Source organism: Fringilla coelebs (genome assembly GCF_963513975.1).
Source record: "Fringilla coelebs genome assembly, chromosome: 6".
NCBI classification, from domain to species: domain Eukaryota; kingdom Metazoa; phylum Chordata; class Aves; order Passeriformes; family Fringillidae; genus Fringilla; species Fringilla coelebs.
Genome location: NC_140034.1, coordinates 56,368,568 through 56,382,944, shown reverse-complemented (window position 1 = coordinate 56,382,944; position 14,377 = coordinate 56,368,568). Strand labels below are relative to the sequence as shown.

General features: G+C 36.3%; 1 protein-coding gene across 2 annotated transcripts in view; it reads left to right on the top strand.

Annotated features, from left to right (window-relative positions):
• The window catches only part of ANO3 (anoctamin 3), a gene marked incomplete at both ends in the record, with an annotated part of 106,165 nt that extends 100,905 nt beyond the window's left edge, over positions 1 to 5,260 (top strand). For both annotated transcript variants that reach the window (XM_084208762.1, XM_084208763.1), the window contains 6 exons: positions 857 to 1,002; positions 1,111 to 1,263; positions 1,920 to 2,067; positions 3,267 to 3,347; positions 4,194 to 4,299; positions 5,078 to 5,260. In XM_084208762.1, coding sequence (XP_084064888.1) covers positions 857 to 1,002; positions 1,111 to 1,263; positions 1,920 to 2,067; positions 3,267 to 3,347; positions 4,194 to 4,299; positions 5,078 to 5,260 — 817 coding nt within the window. The remainder of the gene's footprint in view (positions 1 to 856; positions 1,003 to 1,110; positions 1,264 to 1,919; positions 2,068 to 3,266; positions 3,348 to 4,193; positions 4,300 to 5,077) is intronic.
• Between the last annotated feature and the right edge of the window lie 9,117 nt (positions 5,261 to 14,377).

Sequence of the window (14,377 nt, the reverse complement as noted above, 5' to 3'; positions counted from 1 at the left end):
CAGTTTATCTTTCAAACAAACAAAAGCTTCTCTTTCAGTAACAAGAGAGATCAGGAGCCAAACACTAAATTAGCTTGAGAGAAAAAACAGCAGCCTTTTAATAAAAATACTTACAAGAAAGCTATTTCCCATCTTTAGTCTCTTTTCCATATTACCTAGAATCAAATAGTAGTCTTTAGTTGGTCCATGTGTCAGTACTAGATAATATTTTTCATTTAAATAACAGTTAATTCATGAGCCTACTATCTCCTTAATATTTATGACTACTTTGGGAAAAGATTTTTGCACAGCTTTATGAAGAATAGTCTTAAATACAGTATCACTTTTTAAAATGCTTTTTCCTGCTTTAAGAAAAGAAAGATTCTGTAGAACATCTAGACCTTTAGGTTTGTTCAAAAGTATATGTATTCTGCTATTCAGTGTGTTTTGCTAAGGTGTTCTTACTGAGTTCCACTGACCTGGTTTGTCTTTTACAGGATTGAATTAAAGCATTATTCATTTTTTAGTGCTCTTGCTATGCATTATATTTTTTAATTTTTTTTTTATTTAGTCATTCAGGTAAATCCTACCAAAATAAAAAAAGTTCATGCAAGCATGTTCCATATTCTGAAAAGCTTATTTATACAATGCCAGACATGCTACATTAAAGACAATTAAAATTATAATGCAGAATTATAAGATCTTTTATAAGTTCTTTGCATTATATCTAAGAGGATATTGTAAAATTTTCCATTAAATATTTAAGTAATCATTCAGATTCTGTTCAAAACAGGCCTGCTTATTTCAGAACAGTACCAGAACATATTTTAAATCTGTGAGCAGATACAGTCATTAATACTCTCTTTATCTAATAAAGTTTATTACAGAATTGGTGGTCACGACGTAAAATGAAGAGAAGAGGGCAATCAATGGAGAATAAAATTTCTCTACCTCAATGGGAAAAAGATTGGAATCTGCAACCTATGAATCTCCATGGTTTAATGGACGAATATTTAGAGATGGGTGAGCAAATCTGGGAGGTGTTGGTTTTCTTCAGAAGGTCAAACTGTTCTGCTTGTTAAAGGATTTTTTTTGAATTTCCAATTTCTAACCACAGAAATGCCTGTCTAGTTTTACAGTTTGGCTTTACCACCATCTTTGTGGCTGCCTTCCCTCTGGCACCTCTCCTGGCACTGCTCAACAACATCATAGAAATCAGGTTAGATGCATACAAGTTTGTCACTCAGTGGCGAAGACCCATGCCTGCGAGAGCAACTGATATAGGTGAGAGAACCCAGCGGCTGTCACTACCAGCTGCCATCTCTTTGGATTTTCCTCTTGAGAGCAGCTCCGCCCCTGAAGTATTTCATGTGTCAGGATGGTAACATAACCAACAGATTTCAGTGACAGCTTTCCTTTTTGGCAACAAAAGGATAGTTAGTTGATTTGCAAAGAGGAGTCCTCAAGTTTGTTTCCCATTCGTAATAAGGAATCGTTATAATTTGAATATTGGAAACAGGCTAAAAGTATTTCAGGCTTCTGATTTGTGGAACTCTAAGTCTAAAATAGATTGAATTTAGAAATTAAATAAAAGGACTGAATTAACTTTTTATTTAAAATTTACTTAAATAAGAAATCTCTTTCCAGAACCTCCTATTTGGCCTTCCTAACAAAAAATTACCATTATGTCTTTGTTGCTTGGCTGTATCTTCTCAGCAGGGTGTGCCCTCTTGTAAGATTTCATTTGGGTGGCATGGGTGGTGGCTGCAATGTGGGAACATGGCTTCATCTTGACTAGTTTTTCTTTCATATAACTCATTCTCAACAAGAAAGGAAGACTGTAGGACTAATAATGACTTTATTATTACTGGTATTACTTCATATGACTTAATGTGACTATAAAAAACTGACTGCTTTGTTGAAATTTCTCTTGTTTCTAGGTATTTGGTATGGAATTCTGGAAGGAATTGGAGTTCTGGCTGTCATCACCAATGCCTTTGTTATTGCCATTACTTCTGACTACATTCCACGTTTTGTCTATGCATACAAATATGGTCCCTGTACAGATCAAGGGTACAGACAAGAAAAGTAATTAGGATATTCTTTATATATGCATGTATTTTTGAGTGGAAGCACAATTTACTGCTGTATTTCTATGATAACATATATCAGATACATTTCTTTACACCTGTGCAAACCTTCCCACATGTGAAGAGCGAGTAAGTCAGCCATTCCAAAGAGTTTGCAAAGTAGCTCTTTATAGAAGTGGAAAATCATCTCTTCCTTCCTGAATGCAAACAAAAAAGTCATTGCATCAGTTTTCAGATCTTTTCTAGATAAGCTTTTCCTCCTCTGCAGTAGGTCTATGCTGTCTTCTCCCAGTGCATTCCCAAACACACATATATGCTCCCAAAAATAGTGCTTTACTCTTCCTGAGCTGTCACAGGAAAAGAGAGTTTAAGGGCAAAAATAGTGAGGTGGGATAGGATGAAAAGAGACAGTATCAGAAAAATGTTAGTGCTTCATGCACCCTATGCATTTAAGAGAGAACTATGTAATTCTATTTCTTCTTTTGTCAGTAGTGGTTTGAGGTGTTACAGCAAACCTGAAGATCCAGGATTATAAAAGAATTCCTCATGCATCTCTTCTTATATCTTCTTTGACTTTCAAATGTGCTTTAGTTAAGTTACAAGACGGATTTGAAGAAGATAGGATATCTTTCATGTCTGTGTGCTTTTCGAGCAACAGCAAAAATTCACTCCTACAGTCATAAATCAATATGTTTATATAATTTCTGTAATTAATAGTAATACAGTTTTGCCTTAAATATAACTGTTTGGTATATACACACTGTTCGTGTTACTGTTGATGAAAACTCATAAAACCTGTTAATTTTTTGTATATGCTGCATTATTGGTGGCCAGTTCTGCAAGGTTGTTAAATTATTCTGCTCTCTGCCTTACTATCCATCTTTCAAAGTAATTTTAGAAAACAGTTAAAAACATTGTAGCAACAATTTTTGGTTTATATCTTCCAGCAGGTAAGAAGCAAAACCATAAGAAGTGCTGAAAATAGACTTCTAAACAGTGCTATAGCTGAAACAGATGTTAGTCTTTTTTTTCCAGTAAACTTAGCTTCTCTGCATGAATTTCAGAATTGCTTTTGTCCTGATAAGCAAATAAAGTATTATGCTCACAGTATCTGATAGCAGAATATGTTTACATACAGGATGTTTGTTGTATAACTGCTTTATGAAGAAAGTGCTGCCATATGGCTTTTTCTTTCAGATGCTTAAAAGGATATGTCAACAGCAGTTTGTCAGTATTTGATTTGAGTGAACTTGGGATGGGATACTCAGGATACTGTCGGTACGTTTCCTTGCTCCCACTTACTGCAATATAGGCATGGATGTTAATGCAGACAGTAAATTTAACAGTGCTGAAATTGCTGGCATTTCTTTTTTGCCCTTAAAAGCATTGGAGTTCATGTTTGTTCAACATGGAGGCCTTGGGTACGAAGAGTGTGTGGTAGGATTCACTGCTAACATATTGGAAATTTGTGTTTCAAGTTTTTGTAGGACTCTTGCAAGCCATTATCTTTCATGTCTCTATGAACTATTTAATTTAAATGTGTTACCAGCTGCCAAGAAGGGTAAAAATTCTCATTTCAATTTTGTTAAACATTCTGAAGTCAATAAATTAAAGTATGCAATTAAAGTTTTTGTTACCTCTCTAACCCAGATTGAGATTGCAAACAATTATGCAAGATGAATGTAAGAAATACAGCATAAAAATGAAATGGGAGATGAGTGCACTCCTGTTTTCTGACTTAGTTTTGCAGTGAGCATTAGTTTAAATTGGAATCATATTTCATTTGAGCAAACTTTGTCTGGAGACTCTCAAATGCTTATAAGCAAAGACAAGAACCAATTTAGAATCAACACATTTAACACTACAGCTTTGTAACAATAAGAGAAACAGTTTGCTCTGGATTTTTGGAAGCAAAATGTAGTGTCTCATAAACAGCTTTATTTAATAGCCTGTATTCTGGACAGCTCTCCCTTTCAGTTTAACTCCTCTTGCAGTCTGCTTTCACTTCACTTTCTCCCCTTTGAGCCAGATCTGGGATGAACCAGAGAGCCCTTGACCATGTCAAAAGTTTTAATTGCTCAGGAGAGCACAGGGTAACTCCCTGGGTTTCTCTTTGCTCGGCAGGTACAGAGACTACAGAGCCCCACCGTGGAGTCCGACTCCCTATGAATTCACTTTGCAGTTTTGGCATGTCCTGGCAGCACGGCTCGCCTTCATCATAGTATTTGAGGTTAGTTGTGGGAGGGAGAAATCCCTTTCTACATTTTATAGGTCTGAGTTGATTCTTCATAATAGTCCTGTAAGTAAATTGTTATTTTAATCAATTGTTTGTTCATTACAGTCAAGACAGAGGAAAAGAAATTGTCTTCTTCAAACTGTTGACTATCAGCTACTTCAAACACAATTGACAGAGCATGCTGTTGCTGTAGAACTCCTCTAAAATCATATTTCTTTAACAGTCATCTTACACATCACGTTAGTTCCCTGTCCAATCATTCTTATTTTATTGAAAAAGAAGCAGTACAAGTTTTATGTATATTAGGCACAGTTATTACATGATAGAATGTGTGTCAGGAAAATGATACATGATTCTAGGTTAATATAAAAGATGAAACGTGTATACTAAGTTTAAAGTATGTGTTGCATACTCCCCAGGACTCTGATTAACTATGTCCATGATCAGGCCTGAACAAAGACTGCTTGTAGGTAGCGTTGGCATTTGTTGATCAAACTAGCACATCCTGTAGTCACATCTTCATTTAAGTCACTAACTCTACCCTTTGTTTTCCTCCTTAGAAAACTTCAGCATTTGCCCATTTCTTTTAGCTCATTCATTTACTCCCATAGGAGTGTTTTTATTTAAAAAAAAACTAATGAAAGGAGTTGCCTTTCAGTCACAAATTGAATCTCAGTTCCAGTTTTGCCCCAGATTTTTAGGCTCTAAAGTATAGTCCTACAACGGAATAATTATTGATATGTTAAGCAATTCTTTTTGTTTTTCTTTTCAGCACCTTGTTTTTGGAATAAAGTCTTTCATTGCCTACCTAATTCCAGACATACCCAAAGACTTGTGTGACAGAATGAGAAGAGAGAAATACTTAGTCCAGGAAATGATGTATGAGGCTGAACTGGAACATTTGCAAAGGGAAAGGAAAAAGAATGGAAAACAGTATCACCATGAATGGCCTTAGTCACTACCATGCTACAACAAAACCACTTTGGAATTGGAGAGCAAAGTTACAAAATGAAGTCAGTCTGGCCTCTGTGTGAGATTTGGTGGTGGTGTATTTATGTTCTTGCTAGGCAGTACAGTTGCATACTCTGGTGGGCACTGAGAAATGGATGTTTCCAGTGATGTCAATGAAAAGCCTTACCTGTAACTGGTCTGTGATGAGCTCCAATGACAATTGGCATTCAGAAATGTGCAGACAGAGTAAAAATCTGGACACTGTTATAAAAAAAGGCAGTGGGTTTTCATGCTGTTTATGAAGATATTATCAGCATGATGAAAACAGAAAATTACCTGTGAACCTATAGAGTAAGGGCATGACTAAAACCAACTTATGTGATATCCACTACTTCTACAGCTTCTAATTGCTCAGCTCCATCTGTAATGCCTCTAAAGAAACGAGCAGTTGTTGCCTTTGTGGCCATGACTTGATCTTTCAGGCTTACTGTTTTGTCAGGTTTGTCCTAGTCTCTTGTTGAGATTGTGGATGTGGTCCTACCCTAAAAAAGGGGTCTGTGGCTGCTCAATATATACTATGCAGTTTAAGATTTGCACATTAGTGTCATTAATTTATACATCTAGTTGAAAACCAAAAAGTCCAAATTCAGAAAGAAAACAGCAGCACCAGGAGAAGGTAATTTTATGTTTGAATATTACACAGCTGTTGAGTTGTCCTTGCACTTTTGTGTGTGAAAGGCCATCTCCACATGCTTCCAGCATGAAAGAGCTGTCATTTTCATGCTAACTGTGTTACTGTTCCTCTTGGTCTGCCTGGGCAATGATTCCATGACTTCACAGAGTGCTAACTTGAAATACTCCCATGCAGTGCAAATGACTTTCTCTTCAAAATACAATTATATCTTTATAGTATGTAAGCTTCTGCCAATATATATGAGACATACAGTATAGCATTGTGGCTTGCTTGTTCAGGGAAGGAGAAGAAGAGCCATTTGTAACAAGGTTCTTCTTATTGTAACAGTAAATGTTGCAGTAATGTACACTTCTTTTATTGGCCTAAATATGTCATAACATTGGAGCTGGATACAGGCAAATATGTATACAGATTGTATATAAGTGCATACACACACGGTATTTACTATTATTATTATTAGTAGTATGCCTTCTTACACTTGGGATGGATTTTTTTTATAAAATCACTAAAAAATTAGATGTTCATTGAAGAATCAAATTTCAATTTTTATGTGCAAACAGCATACTGCAGTGTTGCTTGTGGTTAATAGTCACATTTTGGTGATGAAATTGTCTGTTACTAACATTTTATAATACAGGAAAAGCACTTAATATTTAAACAAATTTAAGGGGTACCTTGCAGGGAAGGGAATGGATAAACAGAGTTATAGTTGTTCTGTTTCTCTCATACAGTTTTAAATAACGCTTCTCTGTATTGGATGAGAAAAATCTAAAAAACAAAGAGTCAGCAAAGCACAGTAGCTACAAAGTCTACAAATTTTGATATTATTTTTAGGGATAAAGCTGCAGCAAAATCACTGCTGACAGATATTAAAAGACCAGAATTTTTGCTATTTACATTATCCCGTGTAATTAAAAAGTGTGATTCAAGTATTCACTTGCATTTATTAGCACAATAATTTTATTTTCTTTCACTGAAATTAATTTTAAGAGTCAAGAGCCCATCAGAGTAGGTAAATAAGATCTGTTGTATCCAGAGAGCCTAACATCAGACTTTTAAGTTCTTCAGTTGTTTCACCACATTCATGAGCTTTCTTGGTTAATTTCAGCTTTTTTACCAGACAAGGCACTTGTAGGAGTATCTATAGTACTGCATGAAAGGAGGAAAGAAATTTGAAGATCTGGCCCAATCAGGTACATTATCCATTCATTCTGTGATAAAGGGCAGATGGAACTCAGCTTGCCATATTTTGGAAAGGCTGTTTTGTTCCTTCATCTTCTGGGTTGTGCATTAAGTTCCTCAGGAGTCATTGTCAGAAAAAATTTCCTGCACTCTCTTCAGTGCTAATACAGTCACAAGGTTTGATTTAATTTATTGTCTCTCTGTCTCATTCTGTGGACTGTCAAGCACCATTTGACAGCAGTAACCATGTGTCACAGTTTTTATTTGTGTGCCACCTTGTGATAATATTTGAATGCTTCAGAAGGTCACAAAAGAGCTCTTTGAAATATTTTCTCTAAAAACAAAATGTCTTGGCTGGCCCAAGTTATAAAGATACAGGGTAAAATCAGGCAAAAATCAGAAACGTGATTTTATACTTTCTTGTTTCTGCTATTGATATTGGCACATGTCAATACAAAACAAAGGCAAATTCCAATTGGACTTGAAAAACCACATTAAACAATCTTTTTGTATTTGAGATTTACATATATATATATATTATGAATTTTTGTCAGCACTGGGATATAGGAGCATATGAAAGGCAAGTATGTGGATCTGACATGGTGCATTTTACACATTGGGAAAGGACAAGAAGTTTGGAGAAACACTCTGTGTGTCCTTTACTTTTGGAGGACATCAACAGTGTGTAAAGATCTCGCCACTGTCTAGCCATTTGCTTAAGCTGAGAAACTTTTTGCTAGACTTTGCTCAGTATGCTGTTTTCATTGACTGCACGTTATTTTCCTAAAGAATAAGGCACACACTGTCCTCAGGAATAATGTATTTTTTGAATGGTGAATGATCTTTTAATATTTTAAATATTGTCTTTTCAAACAAATGACTAGTATGACTAGACTGTGCATGCAGGCTGCATTTGTGAAATTTGACAAAGCTTTAGAACCTCAGTTTGTGCAAAAATGCTTTAGATCATTGCAGATCTAATCTATGAAAAGTTTGCTCTATGCATGCACCCTTAGAGAGACTGCATGAGCAACTAGATTTTTTTATATATGAAGTATTTGTTCAAAATGTGTTCATTATTCTTAACCAAATTCTGCATCTTGATTCAGACAAAAGAAATTTCCATTTCAGGAATGGCACAAAGTCCAGATACATGAGATGCACCTCATTTCTTACAACTTTTTATTCTAAATTTGTACCTAATGTGTGAGATCTGAATTTTGGTGAATAAAAAAAGGAAGATAAAAATTCTGTTTTATTGGCCATCCTAATGAGAGGTTCCCCATAGTTTGTGTCTACAAAGAGGGAGGCATTAAGAGTATTCACAACTAAGTGCTAAGGCTTGCCTGAAGGTTCAGCTCAGGCTCCCACAGCACACTGATTGAGCATCCTTCTTTGGGTATTTGGAAACAAGGCAAACCCCTCATGATGAGTTCAGTAAAGCCTTGGAAACTGTCACTCATGGCATTCTCCTGGAGAAGGTGGCAGCCAGTGCACTCTTTGCTGGGTTAAAGCTGGATGGCCATGCCCGGAGGGTGGCAGTGAAAGCTGTTGATCCAGCTGGCAGCTGGTCAGGAGTGTGGTTCCCCAAGGGAACCACTTCTCTTGGGGCCAGTTCTGTTTCATGTCCTTACCAGTGATCTGGACAAGGGGATCAAAGGCATCCTCAGTGAGTTTGCAGCCAATCCCAAGTTGGGTGGGACTGTTGAAGGCTCTGCAGAGGGACCTGGACAGGCTGGATCCATGGGCCCAGGTCAGTGGAGTGCTCAGTGAGGCCAATGCCAGGTCTTGTCCCTGGATCACAAGTACCTGTTGCAGTGCTGCAGGCTGGGGGCAGGGTGGAAAAGGAGCTGGGGGTGCTGGCCAAGAGCAGCTGAGCAGGGGCCAGTGGCATCCTGGCCTGAGTCAGAAACAGGGTGGCCAGCAGGAGCAGGGCACTGATGTCCCCCTGCACCTGGCACTGGGGAGGCCATGCATTGAGACCTGTGGCCAGTTCTGGGCCCTTCAGTTTCAGGCAGACAGAGGTGCTGGAGCATGTCCAGAGAAGGGCAGTGAAGCTGGTGAGACATCTGGAGAGATTAAGTCATAGGAAGGGTTGGTTGGAGGAGCTGTGGTTGTTTAGTTAGATGAGAAGGCTCAGAGGAGTCTTACCACTCTCCACAACTACCTGGAAAGAGATTGTAGCAAGGTGGGAGTCAGCCTCTTCTACCGGGCAGCTAGGGACAAGATGAGGGAACATAACCTCAGCCTGCACACAGTGAGGTTCAGGGTGGACATCAAGAAGGATTTTTTCATTGAAGGCATTGGAACGGCTGTCCTGGGAGGTGGTGGGGTCATTGTCCTTGGAAGTGTTCAAGAAATGACTGCACATGGCACTTGGTGTTGTGGTTTATTTGTCATGGTGATATTTGGTCAAAGATTGGGTCTGATAATTTTGGTGATGTTTTCCAGCATTAATGATTCGGTTTTTTCCTAACCGTTTTTGTTCAAGGATTTATAGAGAAAATGGTGATAGGGCTAAAATTTCAATAGTGAGTTTTTGGGGTTTTTTTGATAGATGCTTCTTTGGAACTACGTATCTTCACTAGTATGAAATACACATCAGCTGTGCCCTTTTCCAACAACAACTTGTCATAAATTGTGTTCTGAGGCACAGTTGGGCTCAATTGTGTCCTGTGGAAAGCTCAAAAAGGAAATGTCTAGACAAACTGGTAAATATAGGTTAGTAGATAAATGCCTAAATGGAAAAATTAATAAATTTCCAGAAGTTTCCTTCATTAAAAGTTCTACAGAAGGAAAAATACCTTGGGAAACAGCTTCAGGGCAAGTATTAATATGGGGAAAGGCAAGAGTTTTGGTGATGTTTTATTCTTAATGTGCCATTAAGATGATCAGTCTAATCATATGTGTAATGCACATCCTTGTTGCAGCTTCCTCCACTGCAGACTCCAACTGGGAGTGCTGCCAGAGAGAATTTCTGGAGCCATGGAATCCATTGGAGTTACCTGCCAAGTCCTACATGGCATTGTGGGACTTAGCAAACTTTTGCATTACGTCACAGTTTGTTTGGAGGCAAATTAACATAGGTAGCCTGTAAATGTCACCAATTTTCATTAAAACTATTATTAACTAGATTTTTTTATATATACTGGGCAATAGCCTTATCAATGAAACTCATTTTATACAAACAGCTACTTATAAATGTGATAATGTTGATGGAAAATAAAAAAACCTCACATTTTCTATTTAGTTTCTATTAAAAAAATGACCAGAGAAAAGACCAGTGGTATCAGTAACCACTAAAAATGCAGTGGTACTTCCAGAAGCATTATGGTTTTTTGGAATCCTCATAAAGTGCTGATGTTGCTTGTTTGGGGGCAAAGTTTGAAACAACTATAAGGGCAGCATTTAGTAATAATTATTTGATGTTCAGGCTGATTCTAGAATTCAAATAGAACTCCACTTCTAGGCAGACCTATTACTTGCTTCCAATGCATACTTTGACTCAAATGCATACAGTGACACTTTTTGGAAGTGTTTAAGTGTTTTCTAACCTATATTCCTGTAGTAGCTTAAAAAATTCCTGGAGTCCTTTTAAAATCAACCTTATGCTTGCAAAACACACATTCTTCTGAGGTCAGATTCAGAACCAGCGTGTGGAGGGTGAGAATGAGCACCAGGCAGCAAAGGGCTCCTGTTCACTCCAGCAAGTTTTGCTCCAGAATTGCAACAGACTCTGAAAAATAAGGGTTTGAGGATGAAGCATGGGGACAGGCCTCCTGATCTTTTCTTTTTTTTCTCCTTTGGCTCATTCTTTACTTATTCTCAGTGTTTCATTGCACACTGCCTTCTGGGTGACAGTCCTGTTTCCAGGGCAATTCTGTAACAGCAGAGGTTTTTTCAGGCTGTTTTTGGATGTCCCTGACTAGATGCCAAAGCAGAAAGTGCACAAATAGCAGTCTGTTTGGTGCTTTTTACAAATCAGTATGCCTTGGTGGGATGCAGCAGTGTGGGGAAGTATGGGGCACTTCTACCTGTGCTGTTCCTGTCCTTTTAGTCACTTCCCCAAGCACCACAGTCTTTTTTCATTATGTCCCTTCCTCCACATGCACATACATCTTAAATACCCTACACAGCCGAATAATTTTTAAATTTCTACAATGGATTCTTTTTGACAATTTTTATCTGATATTGCCGTTGCAAACACATTTACTAGAAATTAGGATTGTCACAATCTTGGCATAACCATAAAAGCACAATGTTACCACAACAGCACAAAGTTCTAATGGCACAACGAAGAACAGTAGGGAAATCACTGCACTACTCCATGGTATACAGGAACTTTTTAAATCCAGGACTGGGATGTAGTCTTGAAATGTAATGGTTTATTCCCTCTTCACTGCACTTGAAATGACCTTGTGTGAGTTCTGTTGGCTCATTCTGTCTTCTTGATACAAGCCCTGTATTGCTGGCTGTTCTCTGGAGTTTGCATTCTTGCTGACATGAGCTACTTGTTCAGATGCAACAGGATGAGAAATTAGGATTAAACCAAATGGAGTATAAAGCTGGTGAGATTTTAACCACTGAGAACACGATTTCTCTGTTAATAATAATAATAAAAAAAAAAACAGATCACATTTTGTTTCCTTGTTCTATTTAATTGACTTGGAGCTTCGTGTTGAAAAATCTTCCAAACTGTTGGCTCTAATTTTTACCTAGAGTAGTACCACTGAAATTTCAGTTCTTTGAAATAGTCTCATGTAAAATCTAACTGACTAAGATAGTTCAGTCATTTTTTTTACTCTGATAGTCCTGGCTAACTTGCTGTATCATGATCATAACAGATTTCTTAAAATGTGTATATATTTGAAATTTATGTAATGTTTAAATACAACTTGATTTCTAAGTAAGCAGTAAGAACAAAATTTCAGCTATTTTTTCTACTCATAAATCTACACTTTGTAAGTAATATTTGAAACAAGTTTACAGTATCAGAGAGCATTTTTGGAGAAATCTACTTTTCTGTGCAAAAGCTGTAAGTTCCTCCAGCATGTCAGCTTTCAGTTTATTTTGTGTTTTAAGATTGCTTTTACAAGCAGCTATGTACCCCAGAAGTAAAAGAATTCACTAAAGAAAAAGTTGTAAATCGGATTAACTATTGTAAGACACTTTTGGCATAAATTTGTCTTTGGGATGCTGTATACTTTATCAAGGTTTACATTTACAAATGCAACTACTTGCTGTATCATGCACATTTGATTATAACTTTTTTTTTTTTTCAGTAATAAACTTGGATATCTTTGAAAAAGGCTGTGAGCTTTATTATTCCAAATATTCAAAGATAATTAGAGGCAATTGTATACTTGAAAAGTGAGTGCTTATGAGCACTCAAACCATAGTCTTGTAAGAAAGTAATTTCAGGGTCATACTTGGCTCAGGCATTTATAACATAATAATTGAATTAAATATTCAGTTGCTTTGGCTTCAAGGCACAGCTAGACTGAGTTTTCAATTTTTCACTCATTTATGTTGTACTGCTTTTACTAGTGACTAACAATTTCTTGAATTTAATCTCTTCCAGGATTTATATGTGCCTAGTTTCATAATCTCAGTTTTTCAGCCAAAGTGGACAGGATAGATCTGCCTCTGGAAGGATCAATGGCTCAGGAAGTGGAGAGTAAATTTTTTAGTATTTCTTTAGGGATTGGTTAATTGTAAGGTATTGAGTTGGTTTTTTAATAATTAATTTTTATAAATTTATATATTTTAGGATTTTAAAAAATATTATGGATATCATGTTTTTGTTAAAGAGTTTAGTGATATTAAAAATTTGTGTAGTCTAAATATTAGTATAAAATTTAAGATTTGTTGTTTTTGTAGGTTGAATAGGGAATATTTGGTATAAATTGTAGGGTTTTTGTATGGTTTTTGTTTGTGTGTTTGTTTTTCTGTTTGTGGAATTGTTGCTGCGAGTTTGAGTGTGATATGGTTTTATGTTTTTTGTAGGGATTTATTTGGGTTTTGTATTTGTGGAAATATAATTTTTATTTTAAGTTATTTGTGGAAATGGTGTTTTAATTTTTGTTTTAGGGTTTTTGATTGAAATTGGATGATTTTTTAAAATTTTATTTCCTTGTTATTTGAAAAGTGTTTTAAATTGGAGGATTAGTTATTAAAAAATTAAAGATATATAAAGTTCTGTTTAATTTTATTTGAGGTGTTGTTTTGGGGTTTTTTTTTGTTGCTTGAAAATGTGTTTTAGAGTGTGGTGTGTTTTTTTAATGATGGATTTGTGGGGGATTTGGGAATTTTAAAAGTGAGGTGAATATTTTAATTTATTAAAAATGTGGTTAATTTTTGAATTGTCTATGTGGGGTTATTGTTTGGTATTTTTTGGGATATATTTAATGTAGGAAAAGTTTGTAGAAAGTGTTGGTAAGTATTATTGGGGGTTTTTTTGTGTGTAGAAGTAAAAATTGTATTTGAAAAAGTATTAATAAATATATGAATATTTTTGAATTTCATAAAATATGGGTATTTAGTAATATTTGTTTGTTATAGTTGTAAAGTTTATAATTTTTGAGGGTTAACAGCTTTTGTAGAAACAGGATGTTGTATAAGTTGATAGTTAAGGTAAGTAATAATAATGGTTTTTGTTTGGTTTTTGGAAATGTGAAATATTTGCATAAGTGTTTGTGTCTTTTGATGAAAAAAGTATGATTTAGTTTTGTTTGTTTAAAATTGTAAGGTGTGTGCCCATGAAATAGCAGTGGTCCAGTAGCATTTACTGAGTTTCCCTCTTCACCTTGCTGGCAATGCCAGGTGTGGAAGCAGGAAGGGAGAGCATGCCACAGGAGACAGCAAGCAAGGAGACTCAGCTGGGATTTTTGATGGGATTGTCAGAGCACTGTAAAAGGGATTAACACAAAATACTGACTTGGTCCTCAGTTTCTTGCCCAACTGTTCCATGCAAGCAAGGGAGTGTCATTTACAGGCTGTTCTCTAATGAAAGTCCTGGGACCAGCTCCAGGGGTAGAGCATGAACCCAGACAGGGGAAGTAACTTCCAGGACCAGGTTGACATACGCCTGCATCATAAAGATGGTCAGTGCTAAAGCAAAAGCAACAGAGGGGCTCTTCAAAGAAATACAAGCTAAATGTTTCTGTGAGTTTTCTTTGGTATTTTCATTCAGTCTGTTTCACTCAGTTGTGAATTTTGTTTTAAAACAAATATATTTTTTGAAAA